General features: G+C 47.4%; 1 protein-coding gene across 1 annotated transcript; it reads left to right on the forward strand.

The window, feature by feature from the left end:
* Positions 1-27,766, forward strand: spred1 (sprouty related EVH1 domain containing 1). Its single transcript, XM_040200567.2, has 6 exons — positions 1-847; positions 11,490-11,760; positions 14,900-15,068; positions 18,517-18,563; positions 22,646-22,801; positions 22,954-27,766. The coding sequence occupies exons 1-6, from the start codon at positions 816-818 to the stop codon at positions 23,647-23,649; spliced, it is 1,371 nt and encodes a 456-aa protein (XP_040056501.2). The 5' UTR covers positions 1-815; the 3' UTR covers positions 23,650-27,766.
* Positions 27,767-27,936: the final 170 nt, after the last annotated feature.

The raw sequence follows: 27,936 nt of genomic DNA on the forward strand, positions 1-27,936 counted from the left end.
ATGCGAGGGTCGACTCATCCGCCCAGTTTTCCGATGTTTCATCCCCCCCCTCCCCGCCCGCCCCGCCGCCGCCCCCCCTCCCTCCCCGAGTTGAAAATGGAGTTCGATTAAAGCAGATGTCCACCAACTTCTCGAGGAGATTTCAAGTCCACAACGTATTTACTTCGCGCACCAGAATCCACGCTGAAAACATCCGAACCCTTTCCGCCTGCGGCTCCTGGATGCCTTTACCGCGGATGACTCGGACACGTTGACGGAGCGGCGGCGGCTCCGCGGCGCTTTTTCAAGTGTCGTCCTGGACCCCCGAAGTTGGCGAATGGATGCTCGACAGCCAGCCACGAATAACCTGCCAAACCGTACAGTCCGCCACCGTTTCTACCGTCTCTGAGGATCTATTCACCTTTTTCGCAAAGCGGGAACGTGTTTTTTCTTTTTTTTTTCTTCTTCTTTTCTTTTTTTTGTGGTGGTGTTTGTTTGTTTGGGGGGGACGATGATGCCGACGGCCCATTTGTTGTGGTCGGATTTTACTTCCAGGGAGGATAAAATGAACCAACGGCTGTCATTCCTCCTCGCGATTTAACGTTACTCGCAGGCAGCGGGGCTAACGTTAAGCTAGCTCCCCCGCTCGGTGCTCCGCTCGGACGCTTCGCTCGGGCTTCTGCCCCCCCGCCGCAACATCGTCTGCCCACTATCCGGACTAGCGGCAATTTCTACATGTGAAGGGGGGGGAAAATGGTGACATTTGTGGTATTTTATCCCGCCGTCGCCGCGTCGTCGATGCTATTGCTAGGATTTGGATCCCCGTGAGGAAAAAAATGAGTGAAGATTCAACAAATCCAAACAATGAGTGAGTATACAGTTGTTTTTTTTGTTTTAATATGCATTACCTCTCCATTGACATGCACAACACAACAGCTGTATCAATAAGTACTCGCGGATCTCGGGGCATTAAGACGCGCTCTGCTCGGGGAGCTTTGCACTACCGGTTCCCGGTGACATTTCACGCCGAGGGACGCTGATATTTCATCACCTCACTTTATTAATATCAACAATGTCAATGTGTCGTCCTTTATGTTTATGACAGTTGTGTTCGCTGATGGAAAGCCGCGTTGTGGGAGCGAAGAGCACATAGGTTAAAAACACATATATACATATCTCATTCTTAATGATTTGTATATTATATTTAAACTAACCGACAGTGTGGGTGAGGATTCCTATCAGGCCAAAGCGTGTGTGTAACGTTGTGTATGTGGCTTGTTAATGGCTGCCTACATATCATTTATTTAGCAGGAATGTGGTGAACACCGAGGACATTTAGCATTACTTTATCCATAGGCAGTATGCGAGGGACCACTCGCTATAAATATAATATAACATGTACACAACGATAATCCGGCCGACGTATGATTCGTCTGGCCGGTACGCCGTGGTGCGAACGCGCTACATTGACAAAGATGTGCATGTGACTGCTGTCCGCCATGATTCTGGAACAAAACCATTGATTAAAACCGTGCGGATCACGTTTTCTCTTTCAGCCCGGACTCCCTTTGATAAAATCCTCCGAGTCGATTGCGCCAATGTCAACGCCGGAAAGCTGTAGATGCCATATTTTTTTCTCAATCACACTCATTTACATATCACAATCTCCATTCATAAAAAAACCCCGCTTTAAAAGGGCGTCACGTTCACACTCGAGCGCTCGGAGCGCACGACGATCGATTGTAATCAGCGCGGGCGCGCGCGCGCGGTGTTTCCGTGCCCGTGGCGTCCGTTTCAGGTCGCATTTCGGTATTGTTTTAATGGGCTGATCCCCCTTGTGTGCGCTTGTTGACAGCCAGTGAGAAATATCTGCTCCGGGAGGTGCTGCGGTCACATGATCGCCTCCATTCATAAAGTACCTGCCTGCCCATTCACAGCACTGTATGCCGTTTCGCATTGCACCGACGATCACACAATGAGCCCGTTCCCCGTGCAATGCGCAGCACTGTGAGCCCTTTTTAAAAAAGAAAATGAAAAGAAAAATGGCACACACGTGTTTGGGTTTAACCGACGTTTCGTCATTATCTCCGAATATTGTCTCTGAGAAATGGCTTTGTCACAGAGGAAGTCGTATGGCCCCTTTTCTTTTTACAGCCCTTTTTATAGTGCCACGGTTTAGTGTTGGAAACACACCCATGTATTTCCCCCATTCCATCTCTCTCTCTGTGGCCTAAATTACATTCATTGATTTAACGCAATGAGGCTTTGTCCTTGAACTACACTTCTGGATTTTATGTAACATATGCCGCGGAGGTCTTTTTCCTCACAGGAAGCCATCAAATAGATACCAATTCAACCATTTACTACATGCTGTTCTAGCGAACATCCACTGAGATATTTTTCTGGTGTTTTTGTTCCTGCTTTAGCCTGATGCTAGCGGGAAGGGAGGAGTCTCTGATTAGAGCAGTCTTCTGAAAACATGCTCTTTCATTGTGCAAACCTCCATTGGGATAAATGACATTAGAATGAGACCATTCCAGAATTAGCTGGCACTCGCAGCAATAACCTCAGGGACTTCTCAAGGCCCACGAGCGCCGCTTTGGGAACTACTGCCATGGGCTACGGATCATCCGGGGTGTGCAAGATACAGTGCATGCTGGGTTTGTTCCACGCTGCGTGATGGCAGGAGCTAAGATGGCGAAGTGATCCAAACATCGTTGCTATGATTCCACCACCTTTGTAGCTCTTGTATGATTCATAGAAGCAGAGTGAAGAGAGTATAGAGCGCTGCCTGAGCCATTTATTTTAGCTGAAGAGAGCCTCTGTATTAGTTTTTTTTCTAATGACACAACTATTAAAACATCAGATATTTGTGTCGATTGTTATTTAGAATCGGTATAAGAGTTTTTACAGTTGCATGTTTTTCTTTCTCCTCCCATTGATAAGATGCATTCAGATATACGGTTTGTGGCCTAAGAAGATCTTTTCTTGGCTTTACAGAAATGGTATAAATCATGTTTATACATATATATTTATTTTTGCCTCACAAACGCAGCAATGGGAAATGTGTCTGTTCTCCTTGCAGTGCAAAAATGTGCGACGAGATGAGGTGGTTTGGTTTGACTGATGGGTGGCGAGCCGAGCCGGTGTACACACAGCACACCCTTTGCTGAGAACAAGTTACTCGGCCTTGTTACAGATATGTTCACAAGGCTGTAATGACAAAGGGTGTGTGTGCACGTGCGTGCGTGCGCGTGTGTGTGTGAACAATGATCATGGCCGGGCGGTTCACCGAAGTATGCGCAAGCAGTCTCTTTGTTGAATGTCGCGGTTATCTTAAATATGTATCTCAACCCAGGCAATGGCCTGTTGAGGTCGACTGTGCTGTTTTTCTTTATCCGTGCAATATAGATACCCTTTTTATAAATTAGAATAGCTTCTTATTACACATTTCAGGTTTCCAAAACAGGTCACAGTTGCACACAAATCGTCATTAAGCCGTGCCATAAGAAAACCCAAAAGGCTGTTGATTTTAGGGGCTGCTTTTGCTGAGGTGAATCAAACGACCCCTTTATCCATTTGTCGTCGGTGAGGGTCAGTTGCCTCCATGTGCCTGTGAAAGGTGTGTAGGCTATGGCCTCGTTGTTTTCGACTCCTGCAGGTCTGTGGCATTGTCTGTCGCCAGTCAGGTGATTCCTCTCTCTCTCTCTCTCTCTCTCTCTCTCTCCCCTCTTCCTATCTGCGTGACTGATTTGACAGCTCAGCGTTTTATCTGCCGATGTGGGTGTCGTGATCTTATCACCTGAGGGCGGTTTTGCACCCCCGTTCCTGTTGCGATGCCTTCCCAACGCATTCCTCCGAAACAACCCCCATCGCGTCCCGAAAAAAACGACAAAGGGCGGCAGCTACCTCAGCTGTTAGGGCGAGCACTTTATGGCCTGGGTAATTGCCTATATCCTGTGGCCCTTATGTTAAACTAGATAATTTCCTGGTCCCTTTTTTTTTTCTTTCTCTTTTTTTATAGACGGTATTATTTGGGGGTCGTTGCCAGTTGCTGGATGCGACCTCCATGAACAAGTAGCTTTACCGATTGGCCTAGTCTTAACTAAAGACGTATCTAACCTTTGACAGAGTCAGACACGTCTTTGGTTTTGCTTCTGTATTCTTTTGGGGAAGTGTTGCTTGTGACAACGGTGGTTAACGGAGACTAGCGGCATGTGTTATTAGACATTTACGCACAAGGGCAGTTGTGACAGCTTTTTACTTGCTCTCATTTTATTACGTGTGTTCGCGTTCAATCTCTCTCCGTTTCACCATATTTACGTACGGGTTGAACGTTGAACAACCCCCAAAGTTAATTTACGTATAGAATATTTACGCCCCAGTGCCTGCTGGTTCCACTAGAAGCTGTCGTATTGTTTGTGTGATTGTTGACAATGATCCTCTGTATAACCAGAGGGCTTGGACTGTCTGTAACTGAGACAAGCCAACAAACTGAACAGGCCTTGTATAGATGTGGACTGTTCCATTCCCATGGCCAGATTTAGGCCCGGATTCTGGGTATTTTAAACCCGGGCCACTTCCCTCTTATAATTTTCATTTCCTCTTCAAGTATTTAAGGAGCGATCATAAACTGCCGTGAATGTCAGCAGTGTATTTGGAGCATATTTCAATCAAAAACCTTCATTTTTTAAGACAAAGACCTGGTGTGGATATGTGACCGCCACTAAAAACCTTTCTTTTGGGTCACAACATCCTGATAGTGGGGCTTGTCTCCCTTTCCTTTGTAGAGCCGGGCCTCTGATGTTCACCGACCATATCCTCATGTCTCCAAGAAGTGCTTTTAGCACTAAGTGTCTGAATTGTGGATATTGTTTTCAGTTGTGCCGCATGCGGGAGCATGAAGACGGGGCCTTGTTGTGAGCTCTTGGCTGCAGCTGGGCTGAGATGGGGTTTTTTTTCCTGCGAGGCCACAGACTTGAAAAGGCCACAGATGTAAATCCTAAACCTTGTGTCTTTGATTGAGTTTTCAAACACTATAAAAACAGGAAGGAGTTTCGCGTGTGTGTGTGTGTGTGTGTGTGTGTGTGTGTGTGTGTGTGTGAGTGTGCAACCGTGCACACGTGTTTATTCCTTTTGGAACATTTGGCATGTGTGTTTCTGGGAGAGATAGGCCTCCGTCCAACATGAGGAAATCGAAGGAATCGCAGTAAAATTGAGACAAGTTTTTAAATCAAATTAAAATTGGTGGCCTGTTAGACACGTCTGTCTTTTCTTCTCCACAGCAACTTTTGATCAGATTTTGGCTATATTTAGAGTATGGAACAGACTGTTATTGTCTGGTGGAAGCGTTTTCTCGACTCCTCCAAATCTTGGAGGCAGAGCTTGAATGGAAAACTGATTGAACGTGAATCTCATTGATGTCCCAGAAGAACTAATAGCTCGGTTTATGTTCCGATAATAGTGTCACGCTATACCCGATAGCAGGGGCCTGCTGTGATAGTTTCTCTTCACATCCATGGGCCATCGTCATGATTTGGTGGTTTATCCTTCTCTGAGATACATTCATGGTTTTCTCCCACAGCTGGACGCCCCCCTCCCCACACCCCCAACCATCGGTTTCCGAGTAACTATGAAGAGTAGACTCTCGCCTGGGACTACTCTTACATCAAAGAAGACCGGAGACGAAGCAGTTGAAAGTTTGCGGTCCAGCCCCCCACCCCCCGTCCCCCGTCCCCCGTCCCCTCCCCCTGATCCCCCTCGCCACCCTCACTTTTTGGTAATGGCCAACGCAAGGTTTTAATTTCCAAATGCTTGCGGTTCAAATTAAGATCATCTCAATATGTGGCTTTGATGGATGTTCACGGATAGTTTTTTGGGCATTTGATACACACATGGGGGAGTCTTTGTGATTTACAGTGCCACGCAGCAGCGGCACCTAGAACGCTGTTGTTGGGGTTTGCAGGCCCAATCCAGTAATGGAGGGGTTGGTTAGAAAATCAATGTTCGAAACGCCGTCTGGCTGAGCGGTCTTGACATTCATTTGCTGTTTAAGGTCTATCTTTGGTTTGGGCCACAGGCTAATTTGACCCACTAACTGCCGTCTGTGACGGATGCTACCAGACGTGACTGTGATCAGTTACTTTCCCTTCATATTAGGTGGTATTTCTATGAAAGGATGGTGGTGAATTTGAATTGTAGAATCATTGTGTGGTGCAGCAGCAGCAAAGTAGGCTTGTTCTGTTTTTTTTTGTTGTTTTTTTTGCCTGAGTCAGTTGGTAGCTTAGCTGAATGTTCTTGTGAGGGAGATGACTCACCAGCAGCCTGAGGTGTTGAGATGAGATGGGGCAAATTTCTCTTTCACTTCTCTTTCTATAGCCGGCGTATTAGTTTTCACTGCAGCTAATGCAGCAGGCTTGTGTCGAGCCGCCTGTTTGTTTTCTCTGTGGCCATTGTTCCATTATTAGCTCTGCCTTTTTTTATTAATGGCTAACCGACAGCCCCTTCAAAAGTGAGTTGTTCCTGCCTCGTGTCATAATTTGCACTGCATCCATGTTGGGTCACGTCGGTGTTTGTTTTGCGTGTGTCCGTGCCCTTGAGTTTGCCACTGGTTGTTTAGGGGATTTGAACCGTGGCTAATTGGCCCGCTAGTTTGCACCGTTCAGATTAGATGCACTGCTGGAATCGACAGTGGAGTCCCAGTTTGCATATTGTTTACTTCTTCAATGAGGCCTGATCGCAGGGAAAGGAAACTGTGCCGCCTTATCCTCTTTAGCTCCAAGTTGCCATGTCTTTTCTCTGGGTGTTTGTTTGTGGTTGTTCACATTTAGATGAATTACGCCCTTGGACTACATCTTTGGCCAAGTTGATATAGATTGAATACAACAAGACACCTCCATTATTGTTGGGGCATAAGTTGTCCTAAACACATATTTTCTCTTAAGACAGCAGCTGTTGTTATCGTACAAATAGATAATGAGTTCCACCCAGTATAGCTGTTCAAGCCATCTTCCATTGCAGCCTCTACTTTCCTAGCGATTGCTTTCCTTTTGGAGGATAATCGTTTAGAATCGGCTCGGGATAAGTAGCTTGTGTTTATTTCCCCGATGATATTTTAATGGCCCGGCCCCCCCTTTCCCTCAAAAGTCCGACAAACCAAAGTAGTCTAGTAGAGCTTGACCAAGCTTGACAGTCTCCCTCCGGTTTTGATACAAGATGGGGAGGAAAGGGGACGACGGAAAAAAAGAGGTGGGGGGCTATTTTCCCCTTTTCTGATGCTAATGAAAGGAGGAATGGTTTTCCAGCTTTTAGCTTGCAGAGTGTGTCTCCCCTGCAGCATGCTCCGCTGCCTGGACATTGTGGGAGGACAAAACTCCAGGCCCGGGATCCAATAACGTGAAATTTCAGCAGAGAAGCGGCCATTGTGTAGAGAGAGGCAGCCGGGAAGGGGTTGGGTAAAAGGGGGGGGGGGGGGGGTGGAGGAGGAGGAAAGGGAGGGTGACTTGGCGAGCACCCAGGGCTCAGGCCACATCCTTTCTCTCTCTCTCTCTCTCTCTCTCCCTCCTCTCTTCCTGCACTCCTCCTCTCTCCCTTCTTCTCCCCCTCCTATCTTCCTTTCAGTGCCCCGGCACCCCCACGCCCCACCCGCCCCATAACGCCGCTCTCCCCTGCCCTCCAACCGTCCCCTCTGGGGTGGGAAGCCCAAGGCTGAGACCAGAGCAAAGCACGATGGCACACTGGAGCCCAGTGAGCCACGGGCCGGAGCAGCAGACAAACGGCCACTTTGTCAACTTGGGAAATAGTTGTCCCAGGATCCCCCCGCTCCACCACACGCTGGAGCCGGCCAGCCCCAGTCTGCACGTGCTCCCCCATCACGCATCTTCTCCTCTCCTCTGTTCTCACAATCCACTTCAAGTGGAATCTGGATTGTAATTCAAGTCGGATGGTGTGTTTTGCGCTTTGCACTCGCTTGAAATGAGCTTCGGTATTTAAGTGTGTAACCTACGTTTAACCAGGACTTTATCGTGTTGCGCAAAGGTCTCTGCACGTCGTGTTTGTGGAAAGAAAAGGCCATATTCAAATGCGGCTGGGAGCTGCAGGCTGTCACCTCGCGTCTCCTCCCTGTTCCCATCCACGGCCTCATCCTCCTCTTTCTCCTCTTCTCCCAGCAGTCCCCACTCTCGCCCCCTCCCCTTGCTTTTCTCTCCTGCTTTCGGGTCGGAAATGAAGTCAGTCATCCAGCAGAATAACTTGGAATAATTTGAAATGGGGGTGCTTCTTTCTGTCTGTCCACCCCCCCCCCCCCCCTTCAGCACCCACCGCCCCTCCCTCTCCTCCCCTGGCCAGCTGATCTGCTTCCGCTCTCAATTGTGTGACCAGTCGACTGTGTGCTCCCAGCAAGGGGCGTGGAGGCCGCCTTTGTCTCCACCACCCCACTCTGAAGTGTGTGTGTGTGTGTGTGTGTGTGTGTGTGTGTGAGAGAGAGAGAGAGATGCAGCAGGTTGCTCTCAAATATCTTTTTGGACCCCATTACTGCTTTTACCTGAAAAAGGAAATATTTTTAGATGAGGGAGAGAATGCAGAACCTTTTTTTTATTCCACTGCTTTAAAGATTTTGTGAAATAGATTTGTTGGTTGCTGCCCTGGAATGGTCTCGCTACCTTGTTTTGACGATTGATCTTTTCACCACAGTGAAAAATAGTTTAAAGTACATCTCATAATTCCTCCAATGAGATTGATATGGGTGTTTTAAGTTAGATTTAAAAGCGTGCGTACACACTGTCAGACTTCCTCTCTGGGCCCCCCCCTGCCCCCCTCCCTGTGAGTGTCATAGTTGCTGGCATGTGTGTGATGGTAGGTCTGAAGGGTCAGGCCCTGGTCATTGTGCCCTGGTCATGGCTGAGCGACACCACCGCCTGCCTTCTGTTCACCCCAGGGACCCCTGCATGACTGACAGCCCCTCCTGCACCCATCACTCGCATCCTTTATTGGGGGCCATAGAGGGGTATAAGGACAGCGGTATTTCCCCCTTTTACTGCCTGTTATACTGCTCAAAACCTCGTTTTCTTTTCCTGCTGTAGCAGGGGTTCTCGTGTAGGGTTAAGCACTACTTCTGCTGTGCTGTTATGAGGTGTAACCCCAAAGGGTGCTGCTGGGAGTTTGCAAAGGGGGAGGTTAGCAGTGGCTGACCCCTCCCAAGACCAGTTACTCCTTAAGCTCGATGGCAGCAGAAAACAGACAGGAGTACATTCAGTTTGATAGGAGATTCGTAATATTGGTCATTTGATCAATTCTCTGGTCCCCTATAGTCCAGCACCACTATCTGCTATTGCCCCACCTTTAACCTACAGAATAGTTGTTGTTTTCTGTATTTTAAAGAAAGAAGCACATTATTCAGTTCATTCATTAAATGGCAGAAAAATGACTTTGCGATGTTTGAAAATGTCCTTGGCTTTATGAAGATTAAAATAACAAGTAAAGGACCGCCTCAGTCTCCTCGATCTAACCGACTGCAGGACGCGGCGGTTTTCTGTCAAAGCTGCGTCAACTGTGGTAAAAAAATGTATGGCATTAATCTCGGTCAAAGTAATTGCATAGATTAATATGTTAATTTAGACGGCCCTTATTATTTTACGAACTTGTCTTTGTCTAACAAAAGAAATATATTTTGTTGTCTATTAAATTGTCTATGGACGAGGGGCATGGAATTTTCAGCAGTCGGGTTGTCCTTCTATATTGGAGGCGATTGAAAATGAGGACCTCTGAGTAAACTTTCATTTACACAAAATAACTGATTTCATTTTGGGCCACATGGCGCTAGCAAAAAACAGTTGTTAACTCAAAATTGACATGTCATCAAGGCAAACTGTTGCTTATTTAGACATCCAGCTGTTCGTTTCAGTCGCGTCACGTTTCTGATTTTCTTTTTTAGCTCTACTTTTGGTCTCTACCAACCCCTGGAAATGGAAATGTACTGGTGATCTTTTTTTTTACATATCATGGAATACATCCACACTGTTTCATTAGTTTGAGCTGGTTGCCGGGTAGGATGGTGCATTACTCTTTAGTCCTGTGTTGGTGTCTTTGTGTGAATGGGCCAGAACCAAGTTTGTGGATTTAGTGTTGTGGTGGTTGGTTTTATTCCTCTACTACGGGGTAATAGGATACAGAAGCCTTTACACAAAGAAAGCTTAGGCTTCAGATGTATTGCTCACTGGCTTTTGAATTAACTACTAACCAATAACCTGGGTGCGCAGGTTGGCCAAGTGTGTGAAAGGCAGGAGGGCAAAGGTCAGCCGTATGTAGCAGGCCAGGGTTCAGGCAGCAGGGGCGGTAATGCCGAGGACAGAGCCGCTCTTCTTCCTGAGCGGGAACCGCTGCTTAGCAATGTTACTAGTTTCATATTTTACCACCATCAGAGAAGAGCCGTGTGACGTCACAGTCATTGGTCGACCTGGACGACGGCCAGAGAGCAATGTATCACAGGGAGACATCCGGCGGTCACATTCTTTCCTCTCCCCGGACGTTTCTGTGAGCTCTCAGATCTGCCCCGGTCTTTAATTAGCTCACAGATCTCCCCCTGTCTTTAATATGTTACCAGGCGTTTCTTGCGAAATGCTGTCCTCAGCACACCCTGACCTTTGTTATTTCCGCTGGTCCGTGTTTATCTTATCGGGGAAACATCCGACTCCTAAGTGAAGGGACAGAGGTGGTGGAGGTGGGGAGGAAGGGGGGAAAAAAGGCAAGAGGGACATACAAATGTATATGATCTAAAATACAAGTCTGTGTTACCTCCCCTTGTCTTTTTGCTTTTTGTAGAGATAATGTTATTATAGATAACTGTGTATTATACACTGTGATTAAAAGCCATTGTAGGTGACGTGAAAAAGATGAGTGTGAGAAGTGCTAAACAGCGCTATCATCGGATCGAAGAAAAGAAAGCTAGAGCCCCCGTCGTGTGTTGTGGTTTTAAACCACCTGCTTTAAGGGAAAGGTTTCAAAATCAGCAGCAGTCAGAGAGGCTGCACTTGGCCATATGGTCAGTCACCCTCCGACCAGGGTTAAACATACACTTGACAGCTCCAGACCTTAAAAACGTCATATTATGCACCGAAACCAAAAAAATCCAATAAGTCCTTGACTTTGCCCCTTTTATGTTCTATTTTTAGTTTTGTTGCAGAACGTTAACTTGTAGCTGGAAACCACCTCTCACTCACCCAGAATTGCCAGTAGTTTTACTTTTTTTCTTCAGTATTAGTTGCCGGGGGATGTGGCTTGTGGTGAACTCTTAAAACCCTCAAATTGCTGGACAAATGTGAGGTGGACATTTTAGCCCCTTCTGTTCAACCTGTCCCCCACTACACCCGTTTTATGTACGCTACGTGTGCTCTCCTATGACTGGTTTGTGCTGCGTCTCAACTGAACTATGTGGCCTGTTGTTTGATTAATCCATTTGTGTGTTTAATCCATGTGTGTGTAATCCTGCCCGTGCTTCCTTTCCCCCTCCACAGTGACAGTTATGCGCGTGTGAGAGCAGTGGTCATGACTCGGGATGACTCCAGCGGTGGGTGGCTTCCCCTGGGGGGCGGAGGCCTAAGCTGTGTCACCGTCTATAAGGTCAGCCGGGCGGAGGACAGCGGCAGCATCCACAGCGGAGGCAGTGGAGGAAGCGGCAGCAACCTCAGCCCCTGCAGCTCCAGTCCCGGCTCCAGCCCCAGTCCCAGCCCCAGCCCCACCGCCGTGGAGTTTCACATCAAGGGCGAGAGGCTCAGAGACAAATTGGTGAGGGGAGCTCGAATGCATGTTTAATGCCGTACACTTTTAACTAGCGGCTTGATGCGTGGGTCCTTCCTGCTCATCAAGGCACTCGCACATGCAGGTGCACAAACCGGAGACGGTGCATTCGCCCCGTTGAGATCACCCTGAGCCCCCTCTTTCCCTGACTCTCCTCTCTTTCCGTCTCTCTCTCTCACACACACACACACACACACACACGTGCGCGTACACAGGAAGTGGTTGTTTGGCTTTCCTCCATGGCGCAGGTATCTGAAAATAGGAGCGAACTGAGTGATGCTGTGATGCATGATGATATCATCAGGGGGAAGGGCAGATTACTCAGGAGAAGAGAATGTGGGATGAGGGATGTGGGAAACACACAAAGAGCTTGGAATAGCCCGAAATGATGGAATAAGGTTCACACTCTGACTTTCCATGAGTACACACGTAGTTGCCTACCTTTTTATTAGAGTTCCTTTTTTTACTTGATGTGATTGTAATGACTTAATGCGTTAACGTGATAATAACGCGTGAATGTAGTTTTGATGTTTTCGATGACGTGTTTAATAACCCGTTAAAAATAAATCAATCCAAAATGTTTTTGTAGATATAGATACTCACTCAATGTGTGCTGCGAGTGTTTGTCACTCAAAGACCAACAAATATTCACTTAATTTGTTAACTTTTTGCCTCTTACGCCGCGTGCTCACTGACAAACGTGTATTCTGTTCCGTTTCCTCGTAAAATAACAACGAGCCTCCAAAGGATCACGATGGACGTCGTGCTTCTGATTCGCCGCGGTGGCCGTAAAGCTCATGATCTTACCGTCACAGACTGGTCCCGTGTTGCAGACCTAAAACCGATCCCGTAGATGCTTCGGGTTAATCCCGGTCTGTGGTAATGAGAGTGTAAATCTGTCTGTGAGCAATGTCAGGATGATGCTCCAAGTCCGGTGGCTCCTGACAAGCCGAACAATCGAGGCTTTTCCACAGCGGGAGATCTTTTTATCTCCTTTTGACTGAACTGTTTGTGTTTTGTGCGTTGCTGTATAAGACCTAGTGTGTTTGTGTGTGTGTGTGTGTGTGTGTGTGGGGCGACAGCGATCGGAAGAACTCAGGCAGAGGGACGAGACCATGAAAACAAAGGCAAAGAAGAAAACGCAGCGACAATCTGTCAGCTGTTGTCAGAAAAAGACCGTAATGACACTTGTTACCTTTAGCATTGTCTATAGGGATGTCAGCGTTATGACTTCAGACCATAACATGATAGGAACTTGAGCTAAGTAGAGGAAATAACATTATTTTGAAAGAAAACGGGCGCGATTCTGGCTGATGGAGACGAAGTGACTGGGGCTGCTCAAGGTACGCGAGGACGCAGGTAATGAGATGTGCGTAGTCAAAGAGCAGGAAACGGGGGTGGAGCCAGATGGACGGGAGACAGAGGAGGTTGAGGGGATCTGTCTATAAGCGCAGTGATGCGGCACAGAGTGTACTGGTGATGACTCAGCTGGCTCTCCATATAGCTACCAATCACTCTCCCTCTGGCCCCCTCCTTTTCGCTCCCCTCTCTCTCATCCTCTTCACTGATTCTCTAACTCTCTTTGAAAAACAAACAAAAAAAAAACCTTCCGATCTAATTGGTTGATGATTACTTGCAGTACTGACACTCGGATTATGACAAATCTCCAGTTAAGCTCTCACCTCGCATCCCCGACGCTCACAGTATGTGACCCCCGTTTGGTACAGATGTGCACGTCGTGTCCAGGTTCTCTCTGAAATACTTAACAACCAATTGTGTTTTAAATTTGTTTTCATTTTATTTCATTTTTTTGTCTTTGACCTTTGCGAGAAAACGATGCTTCATCCAAGATTTAATCCAAGGATTACCACGTATCCTTATATTACTAAAACATCGACATTGATACGTCCTGAAGTGATAATTACAGATCTGTTGCCAGAGGCCGCATTCGTAGATTGTGATTCGGTATGTAAAGTCTCTCCCTGCGCCTCTCTCTGCACGCCTCACCTCCGTCTCTGGCCTCCGCTCCGTTTCTGCTGGCGGGTGGCTCCTCCTCCTCCTCCTCCTCCTCCTCCTCCTCCTCCTCCTTTCTCCAAGCGCAGTGTGGAATGCGGTGTTAAGTGTCACCTCTTCATGCGACTGTGATACTTCCTCCTCTCTTGGCCTTGCTGAGCGCTCACCTTACCTGCTACGGCTCCATTCAGTCTCGCCTCCGACCCCCCCCCCCCCTCCCTACTCCGCCCTCCTCGCTTCCATCCCTCTCTTCTTTCACTCATCCACTGGCTCTGGACAAACAATCCGGCCTAAGCTCTGCCCCCCCACCTCACCCACCTTTCTCTTGGGGAGGCATGTATCCATACGATGCGCATGTCTTCCACTCGTCTTCCACATATCGGCCCTCTTAAAAGCACGCATGGCGGCTGCTGTCCAGATCGACGGTGGGGGGACCGCGGCATCGGCTTTCACTAGACCGACCGGTCCTCTCTGACGAGGCGCTCGCGCGGCGAAGGTGCACAGCGCAGCACTCATCGAGTCATTGAGCTCTTCGTCACACCGGCTCCTGCGCTCACACGTTCACAGCCCATTAAGCCTCAAAGACTGTAATGGCCGTCTCTCATTTCATTTGCTGCCCAGGACCCCTGATTAATAATAGCCTTTTGGAGACAGTGTCTCTCCGCCACACACGTGGACTGCTGCGCTCCAAAACATACTCGTCCCTCTTCTTGCGCCACCACCGGCGCTGCCTGGCTTCATCATCATCTGTAATGAGAACCCCACCATTTAGAATGGGTTTTACAAATTACCCAAGAACTATTTTAAACTGTTGGGTTGAGGGTGATTTCTATTTTTCTTTTTGTCTTTCGACTTCTATTTATGTGTAGTTCCAGATGTAGGCCTCTCTCTCCCTCTCTACTCTCCTACTCATGTTGCTAGGGAATGATTGAATGTGGCAGATGAAAACAACTTGTGGTGAGGCGTAAGGTGAAGGCTTTACACGCGTGTACCCGTTTGAAATGATGAAGCCAGTCTGAATACTAATTTAGCATGACCAGGCATAGATGCATGCCATTGCCGCTGCTAGTATGCAACGTTTAACTCTCCAAACTCTGCGTGCGTGTGTTAACAGGTGGTCCTGGAGTGTGTCCTGCAGAAGAGCCTAGTATACAACAAGGTGAACCCCATCTTCCACCACTGGAGGATCAACGACAAGAAGTTCGGACTGACTTTCCAGAGCCCTGCTGACGCCCGTGCCTTTGACCGGGGCGTACGTCGAGCAATCGAGGACATCCAACAAGGTGCGTGCGTTGTTTGTTTTTTTTGGAGCTGGAGAACAAAATGCCAGGTTTGTTTGGAATTCACTCCCAGAGTTCAGTCCAGGACGTGTCAAATGATACCGGCGTGTGCGTATGAACACAGTATGCAGCCGGTATTCCCACCTGTACGCCGCCGCCTCGTAATGGCTGACCTAGCATCTGCTCAAGGGGAGATGCGGCGTGTTGATTAGCTGTTGATCGCTGCTACCTGCTCACTCACCCGAGCATGACCCCCCCCCCTCCATCCCATCCCGCGTTATCTTGTGCCAGCTGCCCAGATAAACGCCACACTTCCTGTTGCGACTGGCACGCCAACACAATGCGGGTTGTGCGGGACAGGGGAGGGGGGGTTGGGGGGAGGCGTCGGTAAGACAGACCGGGGCAGGAGTTGGGACGCCGAGGTTGGGTGGCAACCTGAGATGGGTGCGACGCTTCACTCCGAAGAAACCTGACCTGGTTTGGCTTTTGTCTCGCTCAAGTGTGAGGACTGACTGGTCTAGTGTGAAAAAAAGGTTTGTCTGTGTTCACTGTGGCGTTTACACACCTTTTTTTTTTTAAAGCGCTAAACTAGACGCACTTGGGTGGAGCTGAGTTTAGTCAGTTTAAGTTTCGCCAGTACCTTGGGGTCCTGATAACCAAGTTTGTGTACAGTACAAAGTCGCAAAGTCCACCAATTAGCAGTAGAATCGCCTGCTCAGCAATCTGCCTCCAGCCCACAATGCTACACAAGAGGCTCGCTGGCTGGCCGGGGGGCTATAATCTCCTTTACTCTCTAGACCCGGGAGAACCCGGGGAGCATGGAGGGGGTGCAGCGGAACATATCGTAAAAGGTTTATCACCGCTGGGCATCAGTCGCCTCCTACCCGCAATCATTTATCCGAGATTTGTATTTCCTGGGCACAAGTCCACGCACAGTCCGGGTGGGAGGTGAGCTCGGGCAGCCACCGTGGGGCCGGCTTTGCTAATAGCTCTGCCTTAGAGTTCCAGTTCTAAAGCAGGGGTCTCAAACTCAAATCAGGTGCGGGCCAGATGGAACGACCGAACGCGGGCCAGACCATTACGGTCGACGGGGGAGGGGTACGCCAAAGTCGGTACAGCCGGATTTGGCCCGCGGCCCAGAGTTTGGGACCCCTGCTCTAAAGAATCATGGCTTGCTAGGAGACGATGTCACATCAGAGATCAGGGCACTTTGTTTGGTTGGCTGAATCGACGATATCAGCATATTGACTTCAAAGCTTCTTTTCAAGTTGAATTCACAGCGTTTGAGCAGAACCTCCCCTGATTCGTTTAATCCAACCCAACCCTCTCAGCCTCTACAGCGGTATCTAGCTCTATTCCGGGCCAAATGATAAAAGAAAATAATCTGAATGAAAATAATAGTTGATGCCCTCGTTCACTCGACATAACAACTTGCATGCTCTGGGACGAAAGTTGAAACTCGCCGATAGCTGGTCAGAGGGATCGAAGACACCAGAGGCTGTACAGTGTCTCATCAACAGCAGGTGATAGTGAGTTTGTTCTCCCCCAGTTGTGTGTGTCTCTCTCACCCTCCCCAGCTCCCCCCCAGCCCTGGCAGCTTCTGTATTCTGCTGTTGTGTAATGCCTCTCTTCAGCTCAGGCAGGCAGGTTCTTCTGTATTCCTGTTGCATCGTTCTGCTGCTGGAGGGAGGGAGAGAGAGAATATGTTTTGTGTGTGTGTGTGTGTCAGTCTTGCAGTCCTCTGTTGCCATGGCAACGGCGGGCACATGGCTCAGGCAGCTTTTCGGCCCAGCACTGCCAGAGTCGTGCTGCAGGAAGCCTCTTTTTCTCTGAAGTGGAGAAATGCATACAGACACACAAACACCGTTCTCCGTGTGATTTGGAGAATGGCCGACGGACCGACCGGGTCTCAAATGAATACTTCTGGCCTCTGTACAGCTGTACTCCCTCCCTGAATGCTTGAAATGAGGCTTCAGTGATCCTAATTAAGTTAGTTTTTTTTTAAAGAGCCTCCTGATGCCCCAGCTACAAACAGTGTCTCGGTGGAAATGGTTTAATCCCTGTTTACTGCAACAATGCAAAGACAATAGACTCGACTATTTCTCCTCTGTTAAGTTTCTACACAGCAAATTGCAGAGAGTTAAATTGACTTTTAATTTTAACTCTTAAGCTGGTGTTTATATTGCTAAAGCTTGATTGACTGACAATATTTGAATATCAGTACCTGAAAAAGTGATAATATCACACCGCACAGGTTTAACGGATTTTAACGGTTTTGATCAAATTGATCAAATTGATCAATCAAACTGATCAAATTTCCGTTACAGTGCTAATCGTACTTTCTCTCGTCCTTCACTTTTAAACTTCATTTAGCGCTGCTGTTAAACTTAAACTCTGTTAAACATATCAAAACAGATTTGAAGCCAGATGTGTGATCACCACGTTCAATGTCTTTAATTTAGCACGTTTTTTTGCCACTTTTGTCGTTTGATTACCTAATACATCTCCAAGCTACCAAGTTGGGTATCAATGTTTTAGGAGTGAACTCGAGATCAAGAATAGTGCTTTGTAATCACTTCAGATTCATTCTGAAAACCTGATGCCGTGTCTGATTAGCACTTCTGGCCAGTTTTCTTTCATTAAGGACACTTATACTGCAGTATTGGACTATCATCCAAAATAAATCCTTTTATTAGTAGAAAAGGGGTCCAAAGAAACGGCATTTGGTGTTGAAATATCAGTAACATCAGCGTCTTTCCTCGGGTTACACCATCCACGGTCTCCCTCTGGCAGTGAAGAGCTGTAACACGGTCGGCCTGATACCTGAAACATAAGCGCCGACCCCAGCATCAGCCGACGAGCTGCTTTTTGGACGGGGAAATGGCACATGGCATTTCACCCGAGGTCTGGGTTACAGTAGTCTCCACATGTATATTCATTCACTTCTGTGTGCCCCACCGACACAGAGCAGCTTTCATTTCCCCATTTGGCCGCCGTCGAAGAAAAGCAAATGTTTTGTGACGGGTCCGGCCCCAAAAATCAGCCGTGTAAATCTGTTGAGTCCAACGTGCTCTGTAGTCATCTGCAGTGAGTGGAATGCTTTGTTTGATCAATGCACTATGAATACACATAGAAAGATGGGTCCGGTTTGACAAACATGAAAAACAAGAAGGTGAATGAGCGTGGCATTCCGTGAGGTTTTGCCCCCTAGTGGTTCAGCTCCTTGCATTCAGCCTTCAGCTGTCTATCTGAAATGCTACATGGCGGTGTGAGGAGGTTTTAGTCGAGATGCATGCCATACACGGTACTCATGCAGATGTGACTGTTTCCAGCCCTTATTCACTTATTTTGCTCTTAACATTGCCTGTTCCAGGAACATGGCAAATGGAGTGTGTATAAAGATGATGTCGGACCTCTAATCTAATCCCCCCCTCTTCGTTCTTCCATCCAGGTTGTCGGCCATTTGGGGAAGGAGATATTCCGGAGGAGGGACTAACGGTGAGTGAAGTTAAAGCTGAGAGGGGTTTTCTTAAAAAACAATACATCAAACATGTGATTTAGTTGGAAATGTACGAAAGTGTTGAGGTGAACCCACTGCAGGTCTCTGTAACGTAGTGCTGAACTCTCCCTCACTATTAGTAGGAGGCGGGTCATAGCTTGAACCTGAGCTATATATATATATGAGCCCTGATGTGTCGCACCCAGTTTCTGACACCTCCCTTTGTCTTCTAACTGTTGTTCTTGGAGATTTAAAAGGTGTTTAACCAGTGTCAGACGGACCCTGAGGTGCAGCCGCCCGCTGTGCCACAGCAGGCATCGGCTGCCTCTATCAATCTAACTTGGGAGCCGTCACTCTTACTACAATTGATGCCGATATAATAACTATTGCCTCCGGGGAGGAGCTGGTTCAAAAGCAGCACGGGAGGGGGGGGGTTTGCTCTGTGATGTCACAGTTCTCCAAACTGAACGTGTGTCTTCACTGGCTTTAAGAACTGTGTGTGTGGGAGTGTGGGGGTGTATTTTCCATTTTCCGAGGCACTCTGTCCACGTGTGTGTTTGAGAATGTCGAGGTGTTTTTTCGCGGAGAAAGGCAGCGGGTATATAATTCAAGTCTACACACCCATGTTCATTTGTTTAAGATATCGGGCCTGTTACAGGAGCGCCAGTCACCTGTTCCACTTCTGATTGCACAGTAGGCGAAAAGACACACCCGTTGGAGGGAGGGCAGGTCTTGTTATGCACACTTCCAAAACAGTCCAGCAATACGTGAACCTTTGGTTACATTTCTGATTAACTACTGTTGACCCTCTTTTAGGGAGGCGTGGATCTGTGGATTTGTATTTGTGCAGCTTCCAATCATACCAAAGAATTGACTGACAAATCACAAAAATCGTAGGCTCAACAAATATTTGTGTGCATTGCATAATGTTTCTAGTTTTTGCCGACTCTCTTTTATTGAAAATGCCACGAGCCTCGGCATCGCACCGTACCTCCCATGACTTGTCATCACCTTTGACCCGCCTCATATCTTACACCCCGCGTGGCGTGGGCTAGGAAAGGGGGGGAGGGAGGAGGAGGGAGAGCTGTTCCTGGGGCAAAGTTCCTCTTTAAGGAATCAGCTTGAACATACAGGAAATCCAATGGCACCACTGTTGCTAGGCAGCAGCGGGGGGGGGGGGTTTGGTGTGCAGCGGTAGAGGGGCAGAAGAGGGTGTTCACAAGGTTCAGCAAGTGAGCCACTGAGGGTGTCACCATGGTGATTTGGCAACGTTGCGGTCGGAGACCTGGGAGAACCAGCAAATACCGGCGCAGGGTGTGTGGCTTTACAGCCCGCCATAAAGTCAGCTTGTACAGGCGCCCTGATAAAGCCGCTCCGCGACAGCATCCAGAGGGTCGAGGGGAAATGTACAGGCTCTGTGTGGGTGTCTCTCCTCAGGATGGGAGGTGACCGGCGAGCCCCGTTTAGTTCCTCAATTAGACTCCGACGTCTCTAAAAACGTCTCTTGTTTCTCAGAGGGGCCTGGTATTCGGGGTAGCCTCGTATCGCTGGACCCGCGCACGTGTGTGTGTATGTGTACACAAGTTCAAGACGGTCCCCTCCACCCACATCCTGCCCACTGAGGCTCAAAACCCACTCGAATGGCCTTCACAGGCTTACCGTTCTTCCTCTCACAGATACACACACATGCAAAGTTACCGATATTTAAAAAGAAAGGGAAATGGAAAAACAGCCTTCTCAGCTGTGATGACAGCTGTCAGGAACCATGCTGCACCACCTCAACACCAGTACCAAGATAAATGTGTTGCTTTTTTCTTCTTCCTCTTCTTTTGGTAATGGCAGAGAAAAACATCCGTATCTAATTTAGCGCTGGCAGGAAGTTTTCGCTTATCAGTTTAGTGCACAGAGGGTTTGTTGGCCGGTGGACTCTTGCAGACCAGACACTCCCAGACTGGTTTGGTTTCAGCGGCGCTTCGCGAAGCACCTCGGCGCCGGGGACAACGGCCTTCATTTGGGGAAATGTGCCTATTGACTGTTCTTAGAACAAGATGAGATTCGTAACACTCTTCATATGCGTCTGTAATGTGAAGCTCTAGTCCACAGCCAGCAGCGGGTGAGCTCAGCGTTTGCAGCTTTCAACCTGGCTGCACTTCCTTTTTATCTCACTTAACGAGAAGAGACAGAAGCACTCGGGCTCTGCCTCGTGTTTGGAAAGTCACCAACACGTACGTATGCATCGCGCATCCTTCCTGTCTTCCACTGTATCCCTCTCGGCCTCATGCAGACGTCCTGAATGTTCTGTGTTTTTTTTTTAAATTGACGAAGCCTGCGTGCCTTTGAGGGTCCCTAGTGTTGGGTGGTGGGAGCCACGTTGCCCACTACGCCTCATCTCTCCTCATCTCCCCTCATCCCCTCTCCTCCCCTCTCCTCCCTCACCCAGCCACATCTCTGGGGTCAGCTCCGCTCCAGATTGGCCCCCCACGCATGCCTTTGAATGCTGGGGCTTAGGCAAGCGCTTTAAAAGGAAGCCCAAGTCTGTTTCCCATTTCGCCCCCCCCCCCCCCCCCCCCCCCCCGCACCACGCTCTCTCTCTCTCTGTCTCTCTCTCTCTCTCACATACACACACAGCTGTCATCTGGCTTTTTAAGTTCTGTACTGCATTTCTCCAGCTGGAGCTGGTTTATGACATTCCCTCGGCAGAGTCTTTGGCCTCCCGCTCTCTTTCTCCCTTCCTCTCTTGCACACATACACACGCACGCACACACTCCCACACACACATACACACACACACACACACACACACACACACACATACACAAACACACACAAAACAGCACAAAGTCATTTTTTCCCGTTCTGTTCTTTCTCTTCTCTCACTCCGCTGTCTCCTATTCCTCACATTCCCCTGCAGACGCTGTGGATGTGCGTTACATTGCTCGGTATGTTTGGAGGCAAAGATAGAGAGAAGTCACACACGCACCATGTGTTAGCAGTTTAGCTCGGGGGGGGGGGGGGGGGGGGGGGAGAAAGAGGGGAAGGGGGGAGTCAAAGGAAGCATCTCTTAGCAACCACAGGACAGTAATTACTGTAGCAGCAGCTGGGAGCAAACCAGATTTCCGCTGCGCGTTAAAGCACTGGCGTGGGCTACTTTACACACGGCACTGACTAACCAGAGGCAGCAGCCTCCTCCACAGGCAGAGAGGAAGAGGTATGAGATAGGAGAAGGAGGGGGGGGGGCAGCCAGACGGTGGGTCCAAGGCTCATATGCGGTTGGATCGAACCTGTTGGTGTAAAGTGCCTCCGAGTGTGTCCATGCCAGTCTGTTCCTGACGAGAGATATAACCAGGACTTATTTGGCAGTTTATTGGGATCATGCTCAGACAGTTTATCAGCTTAATTGATAAAGGAAGCACAATGTCAAATCATCCCTAATCCTGCTTATTATTATTGTTATTATATACATACGGCTGGAAACCAACCAAGTGAGATAACGCCGGACATCGCATATCATCACCCAGCTCTTGATGTAATCCTCCCCCATCACCTGTGCACGCATGAATCATGGATAGCCATCGCTTTATGATGTTGTTGCCATGAGTACTGAAGTATAACATCACTTCGATTGGACCTATTACTATTTATTTTATTCCCAGAAATAGTTATTTTCTGTGTTTGATGCAGACTGTGGCCTTCACCGGATGTTATTTATAGACCTTCTAATTGATGTCAACAGCTAGCTTACTTCTTGTAATTATCAGGTTGTTCGGCGTGAGCGGGGAGGGATCTTCGCTCTGCCTCACACCGTGTCCAGCATTTCTCTTTTTTCAATTTGCATTTTTTCGTGTGTGTCTTTTCTCGGCTTGTGTTTTTTTTTTTTGTGCATCAGTTTGAATGCTTGTGGGAACACACAGGCTGATGAGAACTCTGAGTTCTCAACAGAAGGGCCTTGAGTCATCGGCACAGTCACTGGACCAAGCGTGGGCACAGGATGCACCCTGGTGGTGACAAGTGGAACAGCCTCAGCCCACACGTCCATTCATCCCAACAAATGACTAGGTTCCTTTTCCCTGCATGTCTCCAGGTGTGCGACGAGCCTCCCTCTATCTGCACCCCCATGAAGGAGCCCTTCTCCCAGCTCAACAACATCGTCTCCACCGAGCCGTTCAGGGGCTGCTACGTCCGCGCACAACCCTTCGACGAGTTCACTTCCAGCAACCGACGCTACCTGCCTCCACAGGTCTGCGCCTCTCCCACACGACCACTCGAATCTCACAGAAATCACAAAAATCTTCAACGAGTGGAGTATTCATTTGACTTGGGCACTGCAACGGATCGTTTCAATCTTTTTCACTAATGCTTGTCAATCTCTCTCTCTCTCTCTCTCTCCAGGTCTTGAAGCCTAATCGCCGCGTCACTTTCGACATGGACGAAGAAGAGATTGTTCGCATCAACCCTCGCAAAGACGTGCTCATCCGCGGCTACGAGGACTACCGCCACCCTGTCATGTGGAAGCCGGAGGCCGACCGCGAGGACCTGGACTTCCCCAACGCCTTCCACAAACTGGACAGTAAGAAGTGCGAGTACCTCTTCCCCGACGGCCCCTGCGGGGACTCCCACTCCGTCCCCGGGATGGGCATTGGAACCGGCATGGGGCTGGGTCTGGGCAAGGACACCGCCATCAAAACTCAGCCCTCGCCCCTGATCAAGTCCAAGAAGGGCCGGCGGCGGCGGGAGGACGGCGAGCGCTCGCGCTGCATCTACTGCCGGGAGATGTTCAACCACGAGGACAACTGGCGGGGGCAGTGCCAGGACGCCCCCGACCCCATCAAGCAGTGCATCTACAAAGTCAGCTGCATGCTGTGCGCCGAGAGCATGCTGTACCACTGCATGTCCGACTCCGAGGGCGACTTCTCGGACCCTTGCTCGTGCGACACGTCCGACGAGCAGTTCTGCCTGCGCTGGCTGGCCCTGGTGGCGCTGTCCTTCATCGCGCCGTGCATGTGCTGCTACCTGCCGCTGCGCGCCTGCCACCACTGTGGCGAGGCCTGCCGCTGCTGCGGGGGCAAGCACAAGGCCGCGGGGTGACCTGACGACGGACCATGGGACACCCTCAAGGCTAGCTAACACAGGAAGTGGATAAAAGCGGAATATTAAATGCCGGCATCCTTTTTTCATTCCCCTCTCAGACGGGGCGATATGTTGTTGATCCCCAGCTCCGAGGGCTTTTGGAGGTTTCAGTTTGTGTTTGTCGCCGACAAGCAGCAGTGGAGGACAAACCATATGCTTTGTGGGGGATCTGAGCATCAAGCTACGTTCAGGAGCTTAATCTGAGGAGATGAAGAGGAGGCAGACTCAAGATTAATAGACTTGGAGATGTTACTAAACACACCTGTATACACACACACACACACACCTCTCTCACACATTCACACTCATGCATTGACAAAGCCAGGCCACAAATGTCAGAACTCTACTGCAAGAAGATGTGTAACTTTATGAAGGAAATTAGTCTTTTGTACAGAGAGCGACAACTTAATGACAAAAAAAGAAATCAAAACTATTCTGCGATAAGAGAAAATACTTTCTGTCTGAGTATGCTAAAAGGGATATGTTCTTGCTTCTTTTGTGAATTTGACGTTGGGTAACAGTGGCCTTTCCTTTATGGCATAAGCATTTGATGACAATGTAATTACTAGACAGAGAAAAGTGCACTAGAAATGGTATTTCCCCCAAACCCAAGTTAAGGTAGCCCTCTAAAATTCTTGTGGTACATCAACCACCATTTTAACATTTTAGAAATGTTCTGTGGTGAACGAATGGCCAATTCCGTGAATTTCTTTTTCATGGTATGCTGAAAAAAATCCAAAAGGTAATAGCTTGTTTTGGGAAGTTGAGCTTGGCATATCTTTTGATATTCATTACGAGGTTAAAATGATTACCTTCGCTTTTCCCAGAGGATTTAGACCATTTTATTGCATTCCAAAGTAAAGGGATCAATTCCATGATTAGAAGGGAAAAAATGGTAACGACTTTACCATGCAGAGTTCCCCAAAATAGTTTTTTTTTCCAGATCATAAAAATAGCATTAGAACCTCTTGAACCATTTAGATTGAAACTGATACATGACAATTTAATTTACTCCAGTGAATTTCACTTTTAGTCCAGTATTTACTGCTGTGGTGAAATTGGTGTTTTTTTGTTTCTTATGTTATATTCCTGCTCATTTTATAATTATTTGTGGAACAAAAGCTGATAAGTTGCTCAACCAGCAAGTTTTGTTTCGGTGAGTAAAGGGGTTTCAGTGCTCCTTGGTTAAATGATGAGGCACTTAAATTAGGTCATTCTTTCACTGAGAATCCTTCAGATTTTGAGATGAGTCTGTACATTAATTAGTCTAATGTCAAATTCAATTTGGTATTGGGAAAATCCTCCTTAAAGCACTGCTCTCCAAGCTTTGGTTGCAGCACCCTCTCCAAATCTCCATGTATCTGTTTTGTTTCACCCCCTCCTGCCCCACCTCCCCCACCCTCCCCCACCTCCCTCCACCCCCTCATATTCTGTGTAAACTTAATTGTCCCTCAAAAGTCAACCGCTTCCATAAGTCTTTATTTAACAGGCCCTGAATGAATGACATTGTTTCAGGAATGCTGAGCATATTAGCTATTAAAAAGAGTGTGTTTGTGTGTGTGTGTGTGTGTGTATGTATGTGTGGGTGGATGTGCGTGCACGTGCATAGGTCTTCATATGCACTGTTCCCCCCGCTGACTATGTGACTAAGGCTTCGACTTGTAACCTCCCGTTTCCCAAAATATCAGCTCAGCCCGGGAATTTTCACTTTTCTTCTTTCTTTCCGAAGGTTAGATGGGAAGATCCTTCACGCCTGCAGCTAGCTGGTAGCTTAGCATAACAACTTGAAACAGTCCCACTCACAGCCCAGGTTTGACATATTATAAAATGTGGGTGCAGCGTATTAAAGAGAGAGCTTCAGCAGCTGGCCACGATGGGTTTGGGGAAGGATGGATTGGATTATCTTCAGACGGAGCCAAGCTGGGTTCATGATTCCAGTCTCTATGCTAAGCTAAGCAGCTGCTGCTTCTAGTTCCACACGTATCTGCTGAATCTTGAAGAGAAGAACCATTTTCTCACTAAATCCGAACAACCGCCTCCCGACAGTAACACCAGTTCAGTTTGGCCGTCCAGCTGCAATAACTGATGGAATTACCCCAAACTAAGGCATTGGCATGTTTTAAATGAGTGCCCCTTGTGATTACCCTTAACAGATTTGCACCTCCTGTCACTCCTGGTTAAAAACACCTCGGCCACGACCAGACTGGATTGCAGGAGAAACGTTTATTTTTCCTATTTCCACCCCGACCAACACTCCCTTTACTTTCTATGCAAACCTTCTAAAGTGGGAAAGGCGTTGGTCTGTGTGCAGACTGAGTCAGTGGCGGGACAGGACACTTTAACGCTTCATAGGTAAGGCGACCAACACCCGGTACCAAACTCCAAACAACCTGTAAATACGTAACACTATATTTAAGTTCTGATAATAATCCCATCTTCTTTTTTTTGTCTTTGAAATTTTAAAGATAGAGATGTATTTATCGTTGCTGTCAGCATATACTGTAGCTTCAATTGACAGCATTATGTACATAGGTCACCTTTTAGTATTATTTCACATTGAAAAGTAGAGGGCGTTTGTGATGGAAACTACTATTGAGCTTCTAATAAGAGTTTCTCTCTAGTTTTGTACGGTAGAAGGAAGGACAGTGCGAACACGGTACAGTAGTGGCAGTCCACTTGTTTCAGAAGTTTGATATGTGTACGTAATGCGTACGTACACACAGCTGCACACACGCGCCTGTGTGTATGTATACAAGTACGTGTATACATGTATCAATATGTACACAGAAAGCTGCTAGATGCAATCACTAATTTTATTGTGTTGACAGAGAAAATCAGCTATGAACGACTGTTAAACCCTAATCCTCCAACAGCGTATAACCATGACAGTGAGTTCTTAGTGTTTGATTTCTCTGCTTGATGAAGTGTGTGTGTGTGTTCTTTTGTGCCCGAGAGAGAGTGAGTGAGTGTGTGTGTGTGTGTTTCCAGTGTGCGCGTGCGGGGTTGGTGTGTAACCAAATGTTTGGGTGGTTGTCATAGTCTCCCATTGTAATTGGATTTGCCGTGCATTTTTTTTGCAAGCTGAACCAAGGTTTGATGAACCTGATTAAAACTTGCTGGCTGAGAAGCAAAATGTAGGACGTGCATTTATACAAAGTGTAGAGAATGCTGAAATAACACTTCTCATTCTGCATTAACCAGCACAGTGCAACTTCCTGTCATGTACTGTATTATATATGCAACATGTGTCTGTCTGCTTTAATATATATATTTTTTTGACCTGCATTATATAAGACTTCAGTTTTAACCACTTTGCTGCTAGTCTTTTATCCTCTTTCAATCTTGGAAATTGTGCATATCTTTGGGAATGCATACAAGTGTACATTATTGACATTGTGTAGATTAAAAAAGAAAAAAGCTATATAAACAAGTTTTTCTTCAGTGTATTGTTTTTAAAGGTTACTTTTCACAGCAGTTGAGTGGTTATGTTTCAATTCTCCGATGCTTTGGTGCACTGATGATACTATATGTAATTTTTTTTTCATCTTACAGCGCTTGATGTAACATTTATGTGATTAGTTCTAAATAGTGGAAGACATTTGTGTTTTGAAACTTGCAGTATAAATGGTACTACTCTTAACTATTCTGTAAACACTGCCTGTTTTACTTTCTTTTATCCTTTCACTCTCAGTGTGCATATTTCTCTCCTGTGCATCGATTTGTTTCCCTCGAAGTTTCTTAGTGCCATCGGCTTTCACATCCTGACAACCTCAAAAAAGTGCCTCACGTCCATCCTAGTATCCATTTTATAATTTAACATCTCTCGTTCTGGTTCTTTTGGTTCCTACACGTCTAGGTATTTCCTCTCATGGTTCGAGAATACCGAGTATATAATTTATAGTCCCAATAACTCATGTCATAGTTGTATTTTCTTTATACAGATGTAGCTCGTTACTTTTCATAAATATATAATGTAAATATGCATACATATGTTTGTAACTGTTTTTACGTTACATCATACACTTGTAATTTGACATATCAAATAACATTATCATAATAAAATGGTGAGTTTTAATCTTTTGATGTGTGTGCTTCATTGTTTATTTGTCTTCCTGCTTTATAAATACGACTGAAATCTGGAAATTTGACCCTTTGTGTGCAAAATCCAGACATATCCAAAGTGAGGTGTTTGAAAAGTCAAAATGATCGTTGGAACCAATTTCTCAGGGATCGGATGATGTCATC

The sequence above is a fragment of the Gasterosteus aculeatus genome, chromosome 15 (assembly GCF_964276395.1).
Source record: "Gasterosteus aculeatus chromosome 15, fGasAcu3.hap1.1, whole genome shotgun sequence".
Taxonomy (NCBI): domain Eukaryota; kingdom Metazoa; phylum Chordata; class Actinopteri; order Perciformes; family Gasterosteidae; genus Gasterosteus; species Gasterosteus aculeatus.

Bases quoted from the DNA above. Each gene is read 5' to 3' on its own strand.
- spred1 (XM_040200567.2), top strand. From the start codon at position 816: ATGAGTGAAGATTCAACAAATCCAAACAATGA. The intron at 11,761-14,899 runs GTGAGGGGAGCT...GTGTGTTAACAG, and splicing joins AGAGGCTCAGAGACAAATTG to GTGGTCCTGGAGTGTGTCCT. The intron at 18,564-22,645 runs GTGAGTGAAGTT...GCATGTCTCCAG, and splicing joins TTCCGGAGGAGGGACTAACG to GTGTGCGACGAGCCTCCCTC.